The following is a 17,918-nucleotide window of genomic DNA, read 5'->3' on the forward strand; positions in this document are numbered from 1 at the left end:
CAGATGCACACCCTGTCCCCCACCACATCTGTCTCTGCAGACTCTCTCACCCAAACACCCACTGGACCTTGCCCTGTAGACTCTCATCCTGTCAATCACTGCACCTGTCCCTGCAGACTCTCTCACCCACCGCACTTGTCCCGTATAAGCTCACCCTGTGCCCCACATACGCTCACCCTTTCACCCACCACATCTGCCCCACATACACTCACCCTGTCACCCACCGCACTTGTCCCGTATAAGCTCACCCTGTGCCCCACCACATGTACCCCATGTACGCTCACCCTGTCACTCAACACATCTGCCGCACAGACGTTTGCCCTGCCACCCAGTACACCTGGCCCTGTAGACTCTCATCCTGTCACCCACCACATCTGTCCCTGTAGACTCTCATCCTGTCACCCACCACATCTGTCCCTGCAGACTTTATCATCCTGTTACCCATCACATCTGTCCCTGCAGACTCTATCATCCTGTCACCCACCACATCTGTCCCTGCAGACTCTATCATCCTGTTACCCATCACATCTGTCCCTGTAGACTCTCATCCTGTCACCCACCACATCTGTCCCTGCAGACTCTATCATCCTGTTACCCATCCTATCAGCCCCCAGCAGGTTCTCTCACCCAATTAATGTTTTATTTTTTCCTGTGGGGTACAATGTGTTTGGGGGGGGGGGGGGGTTTAACTGCGGGGGGACAATGTGTGGTGTTTTTTTTTTCTTGTAGGCCAGTGTGTGTGTTTTTATTTTTTCTGTAGTCACCAATGTGTTTGTTTGTTTTTCCTGCAAGTGACCCCAGTGTGATTAAAACCATGGTCATGGCTCGTGGGTATGGAATTTTCTGTGAGGGCCGTGCTCTTTGTTATGAGCTCATTTCATCAGAAACTCGTGCCAAAGACCCCCCATGCACCTTCCCCTATTGTGGTGCCCCCCCTGTCATTTTATTCTGGATCCGCCCTTGAATACCTATACAACATTCATGAACTTAGCTTGAGAGCTCTTTGTTATTCAGTCACACTGTCCTTTATTACATTTCAAGATGCTGACATACCCGGGATTCGAACCCATTGCCTGTTGCATTTCAGTCACACAATCGATTCATTGAGCGATCTGCCCTTACATAGAAAGGTAGATAATTCTAAGCTACAGAATTCTTACTATTTGAAGCTTAACTTGTACTTTGTGAAAAAATTATCAGCATTGTCGCTGAGCAGATCTATGTAGTGTGTGGCTGCAAGAGATTGGATGTGTGGCTGCACACTACGTGGATCTGCTCCATTACAATGCTGGTTACTTTATTTATTTTACAAAGTGGAAGGAGCTTCATATACTAAGTTAGAAATCTCATAGTTTTTTACAGGTTCAAATAGCTAAATGAGCAGGGTGTTTGAGAGGAATGCAACAGGTTATAGGTTTAAATCCTGGGTATGGCTGTATCTTGAAAAGTGTTATTTAATAAAGGGTATTGTAACTGGATAACAATAAGCTCTCAAGTTAAGTGCATGAATGTGGTATAAAGAGGATCTGTTTCCAAATGTTGTCATGCCCTTTCCACACGAGGGCATGTGCCTTATGTCCCTATTGGAAAAATTGGAGCGGGGGAGTGTGTGTGTGTGTGTGTGTGTGTGTGTGTGTGTGTGTGTGTAGGGGGGGAAGGGGGAGAGGGGTTTTGGCTGGGATGCCAATTCTCTTTGTGGCACAGAGCACCAAAAAGTCTAGTTATGGCTCTGTTATGCACGCCCAGTAAACATCTCACTGCAGACACAAAAGTAATTGTGTTGTGCTCTTGGAAAGTTGCATTTGTATGACACACCCTTATTGTACTTGGGGTACACTTCCACACCCCTCTCTCTCCATTGTTCCTCCTTTCTAAGGTCTGTGGGCACCAAATCCAGCACTATCTGCATGCTAATAGAAGTTTACAGATACATAATGCCTGATTCAGAGGTGGGTGCAAATGTCTTTGTACTTAGCAGCAGTGCGAACATGTGCAAAAGCCGCCGGAGGAGACGCACTGCTGGCCTCTCAGATCTGCTGCCTGCATCTGAAGAAGCAGCATTGGAGCCACAACATAAACATTGGCTGGCACATTGTACAACCGAGTAACTGTCAGGTTACTCAGGATAACTGGGAAAACGACGCCAACAGGACCAATGAAACTGCATCTGAGGATGCTTCCACAGGCTCCAGCACCTCCCCCGTTTTCTGAAACCTTCCCAGTCTACACCCACAAATACCAGCAGCATGGCAATCACGCTGCGGCTTATGGGGCACTGTCTCCGACACATGCATAGTCCTCCGACCATCAGCAAACTGCATGAACATCAACACATTTTTAGCAAGCAAACAGTATGATATTATAGGCATTACTGAAACTTGGTGGGCCGAATCCCATGATTGGACAATCAATTTGGAGGGTTACACGCTGTTCAGGAGAGTCAGATTAAATAAACGGCGTGAAGAGGTATGTCTTTACGTAAAGCCGGTTTTAAAACCTTATATAAGGGAAGATTTTCACAAGGGGACTGTAAACAGTGATGAGACTGTATGGGTAGAAATTGCATGTGGGGAAAAGGTAACAAAAAATATACTTATAGGGATTTGCTACAAGCCGCCTGGTATTAATGTGCCTGATGAGGAATTGTTACTGACGCAAATAGAAAAAGTGGCAGGATTAGGAGAGGTAATAGTGTTGGGAGATTTTAACTATCCAGAGATTAATTGGACAAATGACTCAAGTGAAAATGCTAGGGGTAATAGGTTTTTAAATACACTAAATGATAACTTCTTACTTCAACTAATTGAGGAACCAACTAGGTGCAATGCAATCTTAGACCTGGTATTGACTAATAATGGAGATTTGATATCAAATATTATAGTAGGGCAGCCCATGGGAAACAGTGACCACAATATGTGGTCACATTCAATATCAGTTTTCATAAGCAGTCTTATATAGGCTTAACTAGGACTCTAAACTTTAGCAAAGCTAACTTTGATATGATGAGGGAAGGTCTAAAGGACACAAACCAGAAATTTGAAACACTGTCATACACCACAAGCGCTAAAACAAGATATCACCATAACGTTCCTTTTTGGGCCAGAAGATAGGTTCTATTCTTCTGAGTAGAATCTTCAATTTAGTTCAATACAATATGGAGTTTCTCGAATGTTGATATCATAAAAGAAAAAAATGGCGAGAACAGACCAATGTGTAGTACATACAATCAGGATTTGTTTTCATTCGTACAGTGTCGTTAGATGGATAACATACATTAAAAACGTGCCCCACTAGTGTTACACAATTAGAATATAGACCACCTCAAAGTTTCGTTTTTGGGGTCGATTTCTTTTTCTATTTATATAGCCTCCCGGATAGTATAATAGAGTCTCAATCAAACAAGGGAAGGCCTTGTAACAGTTTTCTGGAGAAGGTGAGTGATGCGTACCCCAACACTCACACTCTGTGTGCTGGTGACAAACGTATAAAGGTATCTTTCACTCTTTCAACAATAGAAGTAATCCACTGGTCGCGTACCACAACTCACGATTTAAGGGACTTTATAACTCCTATAAAGGTATCTTTGGATATCTCCTCGGAGATCTCGATTAGAAGTCTCTGATGTAGTCTCCAGATGTCAGTCACATGGGGAAGATAAAGAACAACCAATGTGTAGGAAGTTCCACTATTCTCAATGTAGTATGTAGGGTATCTCTAATGAATATTTAAATAGACATGGAGCGTACCCCACTTACACATGTATAGGGAACTCTAAACATATAATGGTTTCTTTTCTGGTCAAACATACACCGATTTGAAACAAGATTTCAAGGATAAACGGTCAATGCGTACCCCAACACTCACACTCAGGAGGCAGGTTAAAAGCTTATAAAGGTATCTTTTTCTTCTCTAGAAATCAATGGATAATTATTCAATTTGAAATCTTGTTTCAAATCGGTGTATGTTTGACCAGAAAAGAAACCATTATATGTTTAGAGTTCCCTATACATGTGTAAGTGGGGTACGCTCCATGTCTATTTAAATATTCATTAGAGATACCCTACATACTACATTGAGAATAGTGGAACTTCCTACACATTGGTTGTTCTTTATCTTCCCCATGTGACTGACATCTGGAGACTACATAAGAGACTTCTAATCGAGATCTCAGAGGAGATATCCAAAGATACCTTTATAGGAGTTATAAAGTCCCTTAAATCGTGAGTTGTGGTACGCGACCAGTGGATTACTTCTATTGTTGAGTGAAAGATACCTTTATACGTTTGTCACCAGCACACAGAGTGTGAGTGTTGGGGTACGCATCATTCACCTTCTCCAGAAAACTGTTACAAGGCCTTCCCTTGTTTGATTGAGACTCTATTATACTATCCGGGAGGCTATATAAATAGAAAAAGAAATCAACCCCAAAAACGAAACTTTGAGGTGGTCTATATTCTAATTGTGTAATACTAGTGGGGCACGTTTTTAATGTATGTTATCCATCTAACGACACTGTACGAATGAAAACAAATCCTGATTGTATGTACTACACATTGGTCTGTTCTCGCCATTTTTTTCTTTTATGATATCAACATTCGAGAAACTCCATATTGTATTGAACTAAATTGAAGATTCTACTCAGAAGAATAGAACCTATCTTCTGGCCCAAAAAGGAACGCTATGGTGATATCTTGTTTTAGCGCTTGTGGTGTATGACAGTGTTTCAAATTTCTGGTTTGTGTATTTTCGATCTAAATGTGGTGACATTTATTCAGAAACCTGTTGCATCTGAGCAGCTTAGCGCCAGCCGAACTACCCCCACAATTCCTGTTTGTATAAGGTCTAAAGGACATTGAATGGGAACTTTTGTTTCAAGGAAAAAATACTACGGAGAAATTGGATGTTTTAAAATCGCTGCTCGATCGTTACACTCGTAAATTTATTCCCATGGGCAGCAAACAAAGGAGTAATAATTCCAAACCAATGTGGCTCAACAAAAAGATTAAAGAATTAATGGCCAAAAAGAGGCGAGCATTCAAAAAATATAAAGCGGATGGGAGGGCGGAGTCATTTCAGTACTATAAGGATTGTAACAAAATATGCAAAAAAGGAATAAGAGCAGCTAAAGTAGAAATGGAAAAGCGAATAGCAAAGGAAAGTAAATCAAACCCCAAAATTTTTATTAAATACATCAACAGAAAAGATTGAAGAAGGAGAGTATAGGCCCCTTAAAGGACAAGCTGGGAGTCTTAATCAAACACAATAATGACATAGCGGATAAATAAATTTTCTCATCTGTATTCAAGAGAGGACCAGATGCAGGGATTAACTCAAAGTCTTAGCAACAATATTGCCCCACCGCTAAGTGCTTATATAAGTGAGGAAGTAGTCTATGACTGATTAAAAAAAATAATATTAATAAGTCACCTGGTCCAGACGGAATTCACCCATGGGTTCTCAGGGAGCTACACTCTGAACTAGCAAGACCGCTATTTTTGATCTTCAAAGACTCATTTACATCAGGCATGGTTCCCAAAGACTAGTGTATAGCAGAAGTAGTGCCGATATTCAAAAAGGGAAGTAAATCTGAACCGGGTAACTATAGACCAGTTAGTCTTACATCTGTAGTGGGGAAAGTACTAGAAGGTATTATAAGGGATAGTATACAGAAGTTCCTTGAAGCCAATAAGGTTATTAATAGGAACCAACATGGATTTGTGAAGGATAGATCATGTCAAACAAACTTACTAGGCTTTTATGAAACAGCGTGAACCTAGATCAGAGTAAGGAGGTTGATGTAATCTTTTTAGACTTTTCTAAAGCTTTCGACACTGTGCCACACATGAGACTTATCCATAAGTTACAAGAACTGGGGCTAGGGAGCACAATATGCACTTGGGTTAGAATTTGGTTAGATAATAGGGAGCAGAAAGTTGTGGATAATGGAACTTTTTCAAATTGGACTGAAGTACTACGTGGTGTGCCACAGGGGTCTGTACTTGGACCACTATTATTCAACATTTTCATAAATTCTCTAGCAGTAGGTCTGGAGAGCATGGTGTAAATTTTTGCAAATGATACCAAATAAATTTGGAGGGAGATGCCGTGTCTCTTAAGAATGACTTATTTAAACTGGACGCATGGGCAGCAAAATGGGGAATGAGCTTCAATACAGACAAGTGAAAGGTAATGCACTTTGGTAGCAAAAACACAAATACCACCTACACACTAAACGGGGTAAAATTAGGGGTTTCTGTGCTGGAAAAAGACTTTGGTGTTTACATAGATAACAAACTTAGTAGGAGTACCCAAAGTAGGATAGCAGCAAAGAAGCATGTAAGAGAGGTGATTCTGCACCAGTAACAATACTTGTAAATGATAATAATTGCCAAATTTAGACAATGAAGGGTGATTTTCCCAAATTGAGTCTATGTGTTGGTGCACCCATAGAGATTCAATAGAGAAGAAGTAAGACTTTGGTCTGGCACATTAATGCTATACCTATGATTTGTTGGCACAGCTTCTTTGCATGGACTCTATAATTATCATTCTGGTAACCAGCTTGCTAGATTGGCAGCTTGGGTCTAAATAATCCTATTCAGGAGATTTTCCTGGTCATTATAATTGATATAATCTTTAGACCCAAGTACTTTTATTATATGTGTTTTGTTTGTTAAGTTTGGATACCATATTTTAATGATTTCTATTAAGTCATGTTTTATATGTTCTACATATTCTGATTATTGCTATTTAGCTTTAAGAGTGCGCCCACAAAAGAGTCTTACTCCTACTCTATTGAATCTCTATAGCAGCAAAGAAGGCAAATAAGGTATTAACATGCATAAAGCACGGAATTGATGCAAGGGATGAGAGTGTTATACTCCCATTATATAAATCACTAGTGAGGCCACATCTCAAATACTGTGCACAATTTTGGGCACCATACTACAAAAAGGATATCCTGGGACTAGAAAAGGTTCAGAGGAAGACTACCAAGCTGATTAGGGGAATGGAGACGCTGGATTACGAGGAAAGGCTTGCGAGGCTAGGCATGTTTACATTGTAAAAGAGGAGATTAAGAGGGGACATGATTAACATTTACAAATATATAAGGGAACAATACACAGAGCTTGCGGGGGATCTGTTTTTGGTAAGATCAACTCAGAGGAAACGTTAGGTTAGAAGAGAGGAGATTTCGCACACAGAGGCGAAAAAGTTTTTCACTGTAAGGACAATACGTATTTGGAATTCCCTGCCTGAGAGAGTAGTAATGGCGAACTCGGTCGATACTTTTAAGAATGGGATAGATAAATTCCTAATTGATAAGGATATACAGGGTTATAGTAGGTCACGCACTATAATAAAAAAATAAAAATAGTCCTAAAAATAATACAGCGTAGGAGCCCCCAAATAAGTTGAACTCGATGGACAAATTGTCTTTTTTTCAACCTCAGAAACTGTGTAAACTATGTAACCCTGACATTACCAACAAAACATGTTTGTTCGCACTCTGGTTGTAAGTTTATTGATGTCATGTGAGGACGCGTCTTTGTGTTGGACACATTTATGCCTGGAGACATTATACAAACCCTTTATCCTGCATAGCCCTGGCACCGTACAGTAGATAATGTACGGTGGGTGTCTGAGAGGAGCAAGTTTGATTGATCGCGTACAAAGCAGTAATGACGATCGATACTGTGACACAGACAATGGAGCTGAGCAATTTATTGGTACTATACTTTTAAAGCATTTTAGAAACATGTCCTGTGGTCATTCTGGAAAGAGATACAACACAGCACAATTTATTACAAAATACATTGATAGAAATATTCCTGTCCCCTCCCTCCCCGATAAGGAAATCGTGAGGTCACATTGTGGAAACCAGCACTGGCCGTCAAACATTATGTGGTTTTGTTTTTATACATCACTAAACAAATGACAAAGTAGTTTCCACTATATAAATACAAACCAGTAACACAGCTGCACTAACAAGCAGGTAATATACAGCGGTTGTACAAAGAGAGCAATTACTGATGATAAAAATATATTCTACTAAAATACTGAATAAATACGTGATGCAGTCCATTGAGCATTCATCACAAGACCATACGTAGCCCAACGTTTATCCTGTGTCATATGTACGTACAAATATATATCAATACATTTACCCATATAGAAAGCAAATACGTATTGTACATTTTGCAGACTTTGTAATTCATGTACAAGCATGGGAAGACCACGCAACCTTCCTACAGGATCATGATTGGAATTGAGGCATTGCTGATCACTATGCCACCATGCTAGACTCTACCACCGTCCCCTTCCTAAATAATGCAAATTTTCACCCAGACAAACCATGTTGTGACACAAGGGGTCCAAAGGCATTTCTTTAATATGAATGCAGGGTAGAGGCTGCCTACTTTCACACGCAACCCACAAATACAGGGCGGGTTTATTTTTATACTGTCATTTAGAACTTAGCTAGGACACGCCTCCTCCCAACCTTAACGATGCCTGATGGAGGGGCCCAGTGGGGGCCCAAGTCCCATGCCCCCCTTACCAACTGCAGCTCTTCTCCTCAGCCCAGCACACCCTGCAGTGTGGCCAGGGAGGCACTTAAAGTACTATTTATATATTTGTATCTGTATTTTTTTTCCTAAGGGTGCAGGTCACGCCCCCTGTGATTAGGCCACACCCACTGAAAAGTACCCGGGCCAAGAACCTTGTCTTGTATCATGACCTGCAAATACCTTATAAAAATCTGAGGATAACTTTCAACTTTTTTAATCTAAAATGAACGTTTCCCTGAGCTTTCCTTACTACTGGTCAGCCATCTTTTATCTGTCTTTCAAATAAGGATTATTCTAGATGATCAAATGTTGAAAAACAATTGTAATTAATGTTGTATTTCACACTTAAAGCTCACAGCACAAAGGTATCTTTCTTTATAAACTATTGTAGTGGCAAGAGTGAGGCATGACTGTGTGGCCTGCATGGTCTGGACCAGAGAAGGAAATTGTTTGAAAGTACAGTTTATATATTTGATAAAAACAAACAAACGTTAATCTGTCCCTAACATTCCACGCCGAGAATCTGAGACGCTCCGTGAGGAGTAATGAACCATATTTATCTTTACATTTTGCATCTTATTTGCAACAGAACGGGCCCTAACCCCCCACCCCCTCCACTAAAATTTGAGCGCTTCACTAAACAGCGAAGCGCTTGGATCTTTAGGGTAGCCCCCTGCCACTGTTGACCACACTGTGCCCCCCCCCAATGCCGTGTTGATGCCCCAAAAATGCTCTAGAGAGAGAAAAGAAGACTCTATCTTGGGGGCACTCTTTGAAATATGACAAGGGCCAGATATACCCTCAAGTATCATTAAAATGTAACTTTTAATAGTATTTTTAAAAGAGAAATTTTTAACATATACACACACAAGTTTATTCATATACACCTTGCGATCAATTGTTTATCACAGGGGATTCAGAAAAAACACTAATTGCTCACTATGGAGCTTTTTGGTTCAAGGAACACTAATTGCTCACACACAGAAGTTTATTCATATACACCTTGCGATCAATTGTTTATCACAGGGGATTCAGAAAAAACACTAATTGCTCATTATGGAGCTTGTTTGTTCAAGGAACACTAATTGCTCACTAGGGAGCTAGTTTTTATTCATAGTTTTATATTCAGATTTTTTTAAAATCAATAATGGTGTCTCACTGATTAAACAACCATATCGTGAACAGGTATAAATTTACCAAGCGTCTGCTGCTATTTTCTCAAAAAACCATGTGTTATTGTATAAATTCAATAAATACTCAAATAGCGTATATACACACACAGTGTAGAGAGATACAGAATGCCCATCACATTTATATGGTATCTTATGCGCTCATTCGTAGCCCAACATGAGTATTTGTTATAAAAGAAAGAAAAAAGGGAAAGAATGAGAGAAACTGATCAGTATGCCATGGTACATTGCCTCTGCTGTCTCACCGTCATGAGCACAAACTTTTTTTGTTAGCTCAGCGGCCGGTGGATGAGAGGGCAGCGACCTTGAAATTACTGACCGGAAAGAAGATAAATGGCCTTACTGCTTTCCCTGTTAGAGCGAATGGAATGTCCTGATATTCTAGAACATTGCAGGACACTGCATCGCAATCCTGGGATGAGTGTTAACCGAAATAAGGTATAATTCCTGCCTGCTTGTTTTCAGGTGATAGCAGGGAGATGACCGGCAGTAGTTCAAGGTTAAGCTGGTGCCGTGCACATTATCACACAAATGCAATTACCAAAAAAGCCGTTCTCCACACTGGCTTTTAACAGATATTTTTTCTAAATTAAAGTATAAGTTGGGCTGAGGAGTGGCATAGAAAATTATATGACCGCAAACCCAGTCCTGTCGCTGAGATCACTTCTCCGTCATGTACTCTGGTCACTAGGACCGGTGCAGCGGACGGCAATAGGAAAACAGCAGCGCTATGGGTATTGCTGGCCGGAAAGAAGATAAGTGGCTGTACTGCTGTCCACGTTAGAGCGGTTGCAGCGCCTTGATATCATGGGACAGAGCAAGGACGCTGCACCGCAATTCGTGGATGAGAGCTAGCTGAAACAAGGAAAAAGATTACCGTTCTGAGGGCAGCAATACTTCTGAGCGGAGCAGCTTAAGTTGGTTGTAGGACCAGTGAATCTAACTTTCACAGGGCGACATTGCCATGCTGATTCCAGCCGTGCCAAAACGCGTTTTCACCCGTAGGCTTGCTCACTTCACTGCACTGTCTGGCAGCCATCTTTTATCTGTCTTTCAAATAAGGATTATTCTAGATGATCAAATGTTGAAAAACAATTGTAATTAATGTTGTATTTCACACTTAAAGCTCACAGCACAAAGGTATCTTTCTTTATAAACTATTGTAGTGGCAAGAGTGAGGCATGACTGTGTGGCCTGCATGGTCTGGACCAGAGAAGGAAATTGTTTGAAAGTACAGTTTATATATTTGATAAAAACAAACAAACGTTAATCTGTCCCTAACATTCCACGCCGAGAATCTGAGACGCTCCGTGAGGAGTAATGAACCATATTTATCTTTACATTTTGCATCTTATTTGCAACAGAACGGGCCCTAACCCCCCACCCCCTCCACTAAAATTTGAGCGCTTCACTAAACAGCGAAGCGCTTGGATCTTTAGGGTAGCCCCCTGCCACTGTTAACCACACTGTGCCCCCCCCCCAATGCCGTGTTGATGCCCCAAAAATGCTGCAATGCTGCCCCATCACCGCCCCCACCGCCACTTCACTGGGGTCGCAAGCTAAGTACTTGCGCAGAAGTGCGGGAAAACGCTGATTAGCGATTTTCACACTTTTGCGACTCATGCTGAATTGGTCCCACCGTGCACTAGAGACACTGGACTGCAACTATAAATCTCAGGAATTAGTTCTAAACGTGCAAAGTCACAGATGAAGCACTAAGGAACCTGGCGTGAGAAAAAGCAGCAACCGATACATCATAGCTATTCATATACGGACTCGGTCTCACACAGATGTACAAATGTTGCACTTCAGTTTGCTCAGTGTAATCTAGCGCCGTAGTTTGGGTGTGGATCATTCGGTCGGACAAAAATAGGTTGATTGTCAATAGGTTGACTCCATATGGTTGACATGCAGTAGGTTGATTTGGTCAAAAGGTCGACGGGGTCAGTAAGTCGACATGAAAAAGTTAGATCCCTTAAATGGTCAACAGGTACAAACGGTCGATTTAGTAAAAAAATGCCGACATGTAAATGGTCGACACAAGGGTTTTTTGTGTAATTTTGTATGTTTAACCACATATAAACCAAATTAGTGGAAACGTGTACCCTGGCGGGCTCACTTCAGTCGACACATTTCGGGCAAGGTGCCTCGCTCAGGTTACTATTCCCAATCGTAGTCCATGTGGATTGTAAATGTAGATTTTTTTTTAAAAAGCATAAAACAAACTTGTGTCGACCATATGTGTGTTGACCACTTTCAGGTCGACCAGTTGAACATGTCAAACTTTTGAAGCTACACAAGATCTGCTATAAGCGCCTAATCAGATAGTTTTTTAAAACAACATCATGAGCGCTGCCAAAAAAGCATTGTGTATATGCTTTAACAATTACCAAAAACAAAGAAAAAAAGATTGGCTGCGCTTATAATGTAGTAAGAGTAAGAGAATTCCTTTGAGAAAGTCACGTGATCGTGACGAAACACGTTAGGATCCTCCCATTACTTCTCTGATTGCTGACCCATTCACTTTTGGCACTGCACGTATCCACTACGGACGGCTCCGGCCAGCGCTTCTCACCGAGCGGCTCCATCCTGCTGCTAGCGGCGGCTGCCGCTTACGGACATTTCAGCCTCAGTGAGAGAATCTACTCCATCACACCTGGAAATCCTGGCTAACGCCGATGCACGGCAAATACAGCAACTCTGTTAACAGCATCTAACGGCACCGGACGGCTTACTCCTCTCTGCACGTGAGTGGGCATATTAAAGGACTTTTACCAGCCCACGGGAGATTCCAGGAAAAAGCCGTTTAATACAGAGATATTTATATGGGAACAGCCCCCATCAGAGCAACTTGCCTAAATTATTCATTCACAGAAAGGGCTCTAGTGGATCACACCGGGGACGCCCGGCATTAATAGCCCAGGAGAGGTAATTAAATTATCTTCCTCAATCAAACCATCTGTTGCCGGGACTTTTCTATATCTTAAAGTACATGCTGCCTCTGTACTTTTAGATAGTGTGTAGTCTCACCACTCCTGTGAACGATATATCTCAGTGAGTAGCCATATGACTGTTACACGCATGTTATAATAATTTTCTTTTTTAACGCTATTACCAATTATCAACTTATTGTGTGAATATTGTTACTTGTTGTATGATACTTAGGGTCAGCTCAGAGCACACCTACATATATAATCTTTTAAGATATTGTGTTTATAACTTTATTGGTATACTAATATTTTAAATAAATATTCTTATTCATTACTATTGTGTTTGTCAGCTCTCCATTAACAAGGTTATCTCTTACTACATTATAAGCGCAGCCAATCTTTTTTTCTTTGTTTTATGTCAAACTTTTGAGCCTGTCGACCTTAAGCACTGTTGACCTTTTACAGGTCAGCATTTTGACCATGTCGACCTTTTGTACCTGTCGACCTAATGCATGTTGACCATATGGGGTCGACCATTTGACTATCGACCTATCATCTGGAACCTCATAGTTTTGTCTCTTACAGTTGTTTTATTTGTAGAAATAGGATGCACATTTTGAGCGAGAAAGATATCATCAAGACGCTTGGGACTATTTGGCGCGACCAATGCAACAGTAACAAAGGATGGGGTCAGTTATTAGGTTGACCCCATATGGTCGACATTGACAAAAGGTTAACAGGGGCAACAGGTCAACACTGCAAAAGGTCGACAAGGACAAAAGGACGCATGGTCAATAGGTTGACACGACAATAGTCAACACAAAAATTGGTCAACACACTTTTTGCATTTTTGGGGTTAGTGTTTCTTCATCACCATTTGTTGAAATTCATCCCCTCGCCACGCTTCTGGCACTGTGTCTCGTTATCTCACCACACGGTTACTAAAGGTCATCATTTGTGACATGGCTAGTCAAGGATGGAACAAGTCCAAAAACATGAACAAAACCCTCAAAAAAGTGTGTGTCGACCATATCTGTGTCGTCCATTGCCACGTTGACCATATGGACCTGTCGACATTTTCCAGTGTCGATCTTTCATGTCAGCCTTTTGTAAATGTCAACCTTTTGTCTGTTGACATTATGGGGTCAACCTAAGGCATGTCAACCCATAGTCCAGATACCAAAAAGTACACATCTGTATGACTGTATATAACTTGATGCCTCAAGCCTCAGTTATACCAATGATTCCCAGTCAACTGACCTGTATTCTGCAATTTTAGGCATACAGTAATTTTAATGGAGCTATTAAAAGAGAATGACTATGGCAGGGATCTCCACCTCATTGTAGTAACTGTGAAGAAAGGTCCTTCTCATAGCCGTCAGTGTGATCTGTCCATGGTCCTGAATCAGGAAGTGACAACTGATCATTGCATTTGGTTCTGTCTTCTGTGCTGTCATCATAACATACAGACGGAGCCTGGCTCATCTAGGCTTCTCTGCTGCACCTAGGTGCACCAAGGCTTATTAGCATAAGCCTCTCATCTATTGTTGTCAGCTGCAATACAATACAGAGAGAGAACAATACAGCAGGGGATTACGTAATTACAGCAAGGGATTAAATCCGACAGCCCTGGCTCAATTAATTCTATTAAAGGGATAGATGAGGAGGGTTCCATCTGTAGAGAGGCACCACATACACATACAGATACATTTTATAAGGTTTCATTCATTTTCTTTTCTTGTGTCGGCATTTAGTATGTTGAAAATGTCCATTTACCATGTGGAGTCCCGATTAGCTTTCACATTGTACAATTGAAATCCTATGACACTTCTGTACACTCAATGCCGGTGTTACCAACGGACACAATACAGACGGTCATAATCCCGACAGTCACTGACCTACAGTCAAAATACCGACATTCATTATGACAACATGTTCAAAATGTTGACATAATCAGATTACCAACATTTGAAATGCTGACATGTCAAAATACCGACATGAGTTTTTCTGGATTTTTTTTGTCAGTGTCGACATAGGTCAACATGGACACTGTCTAATTGTACCGCGTCCCCTCGCATGGCTCGCTGCATTCGGCACACTATTATATTCCCCCTCCAGGTCCACTGGGATGGTAAAGTATGACGAAGTCTGTTTTGGGGCAAAATTCCTTAAAAATGCATGTCGGCATTTTGACATGTCGCCATTTCAAATATAGGTTATTCTGACTATGTCAGCACTTTGAACACGTCGGCATAATGAATGTCGGTATTTTGACTGTCGGTAAATGACCATCGATAATGTGTCCGTCGGTAAATCAAGTGCTACCCCATTGGGTCATTAATGGGAAATAAGACCTAATGTGTATCTTACATTTAAATATAAAAAAAAATGACATTATACGTTTTTAAAAGGGTTCTGTACAGTACACAAGACCATGAACGGAATATATGACTCAATATGAACTTTACATTTAAACAGTGTCGGACTAGGGCATGAAGGGCCCACCAGGGGGGAATGCAGTGATAGGGGCCCATACTTAGGGGTGTGGCCAGCCTACAAAGGGGTGTGGCCAGCCTCCACACAGGCTTGAAATGCACAGTAGTTTAGTGCAGTGTAATGCAACATATCTACCATGTATACTACAAGTGCATAGTCTGGAATCTGATTCCTAGAGGAAGGAGTGGGCCCTCAGGCAGTGGGGCCTATCGGTGGTTTCCCTGGTACCCCTGTGGGCCAGTCCGACCCTGTATTTTAAATACTGTATGTATAAAGTAAAATCATCCACAATTATAGGCGTTAAAAATACATAATTTTAGCAATCTTAATGTAAAACAAATTACTTTCCGTCTTAAGAGAGAACAATATGGCAGCCCCCAGTCAGCAAGTTCAGATTAACTACAGACTGTCTCTTGTGATTTTTCCTGTATTATATTGTGTCAGTGCCACCTCGTTAACTGACACTTATTCATGTGCATTATTTAAATACTGTATATATACACATGCTCTCTGTATACAGTTGTCGTCTATGTTCTGGCATATGTGACATCGGCAGGTAGACACGTGTCATCGAAGGACATTTTTGTGCCAGACAGGTAGGTGTCTGTGACAGTGATGTCATCCAGCTCTGTGCTGAAGTGATCGGGGCTTCCTCCGTTAGATGACTCTTTGATCACACTGTAATTAAGGACGACACCGTAATTTGCAGGTTTCTCCAGGCGCTTCTTGTTGCACTTGCAGAGTTTCTTGAAAGCGGCTCGGAATTTCTGAGACATGAGATTATAAATCACCGGATTGATAGCGCTATTTAGGTAAATGCAGATTCTGCAGAATAACACAAACCAATTTTCGAGGTAGGGGTTAGACAGAAAAGAGTTGACAACAACCAAAGTCCTGTAGGGCATCCACAGAAACGCAAATAGGATGACAACAACAGCCAACATCTTCGTAACCTGCGGAGATAAAAAGAGAGAGACACTGAGTAATCAATGATGTGATGTTTTGCGTTGCGTTGTAAATGATTGCCGCTTTAAAAAAGACTCCCCTCTATCAACAAAGGATGCCCCCGCGTGTGTGGGTCAGTATGTGGGAGATAGGGCACAATGTGCCATTCTGCTATTTATGGAAAACTATTTTTTAATAGCACCGGGCTATACTGTCTGGTGGTCACCAGTCAATAGCTGATTAGGAACTCCCCTCTTTTATGTTTGGGTGGCAACAAAGTTGGTGGTGTCATTATGGGGGTGAGAGGACCTTCCTCCCATATACTGGGTAACACTGTCCGGTGTTCAGAGGTGTTCACCAGACAATAAGTACTAAGGAGACCACCAGGGCTGGTTCTAGCCCTTGTCGCGCCCCGGGCAAAAATAGGGGCGTGGCTTCATAAAGGGGTGTGGTCAATGTGCCACCAGAAGTATTGCCCCCATTTGTGCCCCCAGTAGTATTGCCCCTGTTTGTGGCCCCAGCAGAATTGCCCCCATTTGTGGCCCCAGTAGCATTGCCCCAGTTTGTGCTGCTTTTGGAAAAAATAAAAAAATTAATACTTACCATCCCCGCTCCTAATTCCCGACCGCTGCTGCCCTCTGTCTCTGGCCACTGGCGCCGCTCCTCTCATCTATGGGAGAGACATCATGACGTCTCTCCCATAGAACTGCATAGTCACTAGAGGTCAATCCCTAGTGTCTAAGTGCCGCTCCCACAATGCAGTGCGGTGCGCGATGACTTCATCGCGCACCGCACAGCAGTACCGGCACCGGGGGGGCACCACCAGTAGCGGATCTTGCCATGGCGGCGGTGCCTTCCGGATAGCGGCGGCGCCCTCCGGAAGGCTGCGCCTCGGGCAAAAGTACTGTGTGCCCGTAGAAAGATCTGCTACTGGAGACCACATAATTTCAGTGAGAGCACCTCCCTCTTTCTACAATGGGTGCCCCTAATTTTATAGATGACAGGTTGGGAGGAGACTGCCCTCTTTCAAAAAAGGGTGTCCACATCTCCCTAGGTGCCAGTCTTCCCCCTGCTTTGGCAATAGTGCTGATGTCATTGTTACGGGACGGCCCCACTGACACCTGGGACTTCCCACCAGTGATTAGCGCAGATGGTGAAAATGTAATTTAGCTTTGGGATCTTTTTTTGTGGATGAGTGGCACTTGTCATCTGCAGTTTTACGTATATGTTGAGGACAAGCCCCACTCGTTCTCTACAACAAAAGGGTATGTTTCTGAGGTAAGGAAAAGAGTAATAAATTAAACAGAGAAATGCAATGCAGTGGAATATAATTGTTGGTCACTTACTGACATGTATGAGAAATGTCCTAGAACATCCACCCCAGTGAAAGCTGTTATATTACTATTATTTACCAGTAATTTCAAGTGTTGACAAAGGCATGGATGTAATTTACTGTATACAGTAGCTGATTGTACTACACTCAAATCACATCAATAAGGAATCTAGCCAAAGTGTAGTAAAGGAAAGTCGCCCCGATGAGTGGCCAGTTGACCATCCCAGATATCAGTAAGAAGTAACGTCATTACTTACTGTATGCAATCACTTTACTTCTGGGTCCGGCCCACGGCACAGCTATCAGGCCGAATATGTGCTGGAGAACATTACTGGGAAGGGATCCTTAGGATCCCTCCCCCCCAAAAAATAGGTAATGTAGCCCATGGGCTACAATGGCTGATGGCATCTCTCTCCAGAGCTTGGTACATTTCACAATTAAGAGGTCCCATAGA

The 17,918-nt window shown here is 42.0% G+C and overlaps 1 protein-coding gene across 1 annotated transcript in view; it reads right to left on the reverse strand.

Moving 5' to 3' along the window:
* Positions 1–11,249: 11,249 nt before the first annotated feature.
* Positions 11,250–17,918, reverse strand: part of TRHR (thyrotropin releasing hormone receptor) — a 57,214-nt gene continuing 50,545 nt past the window's right edge. The window contains exon 3 of the mRNA XM_063924504.1: positions 11,250–16,139. Within this exon, the coding sequence (XP_063780574.1) occupies positions 15,714–16,139 (426 nt within the window). The 3' untranslated portion in view covers positions 11,250–15,713. The remainder of the gene's footprint in view (positions 16,140–17,918) is intronic.

This window comes from Pseudophryne corroboree, chromosome 5, assembly GCF_028390025.1.
Source record: "Pseudophryne corroboree isolate aPseCor3 chromosome 5, aPseCor3.hap2, whole genome shotgun sequence".
NCBI classification, from domain to species: domain Eukaryota; kingdom Metazoa; phylum Chordata; class Amphibia; order Anura; family Myobatrachidae; genus Pseudophryne; species Pseudophryne corroboree.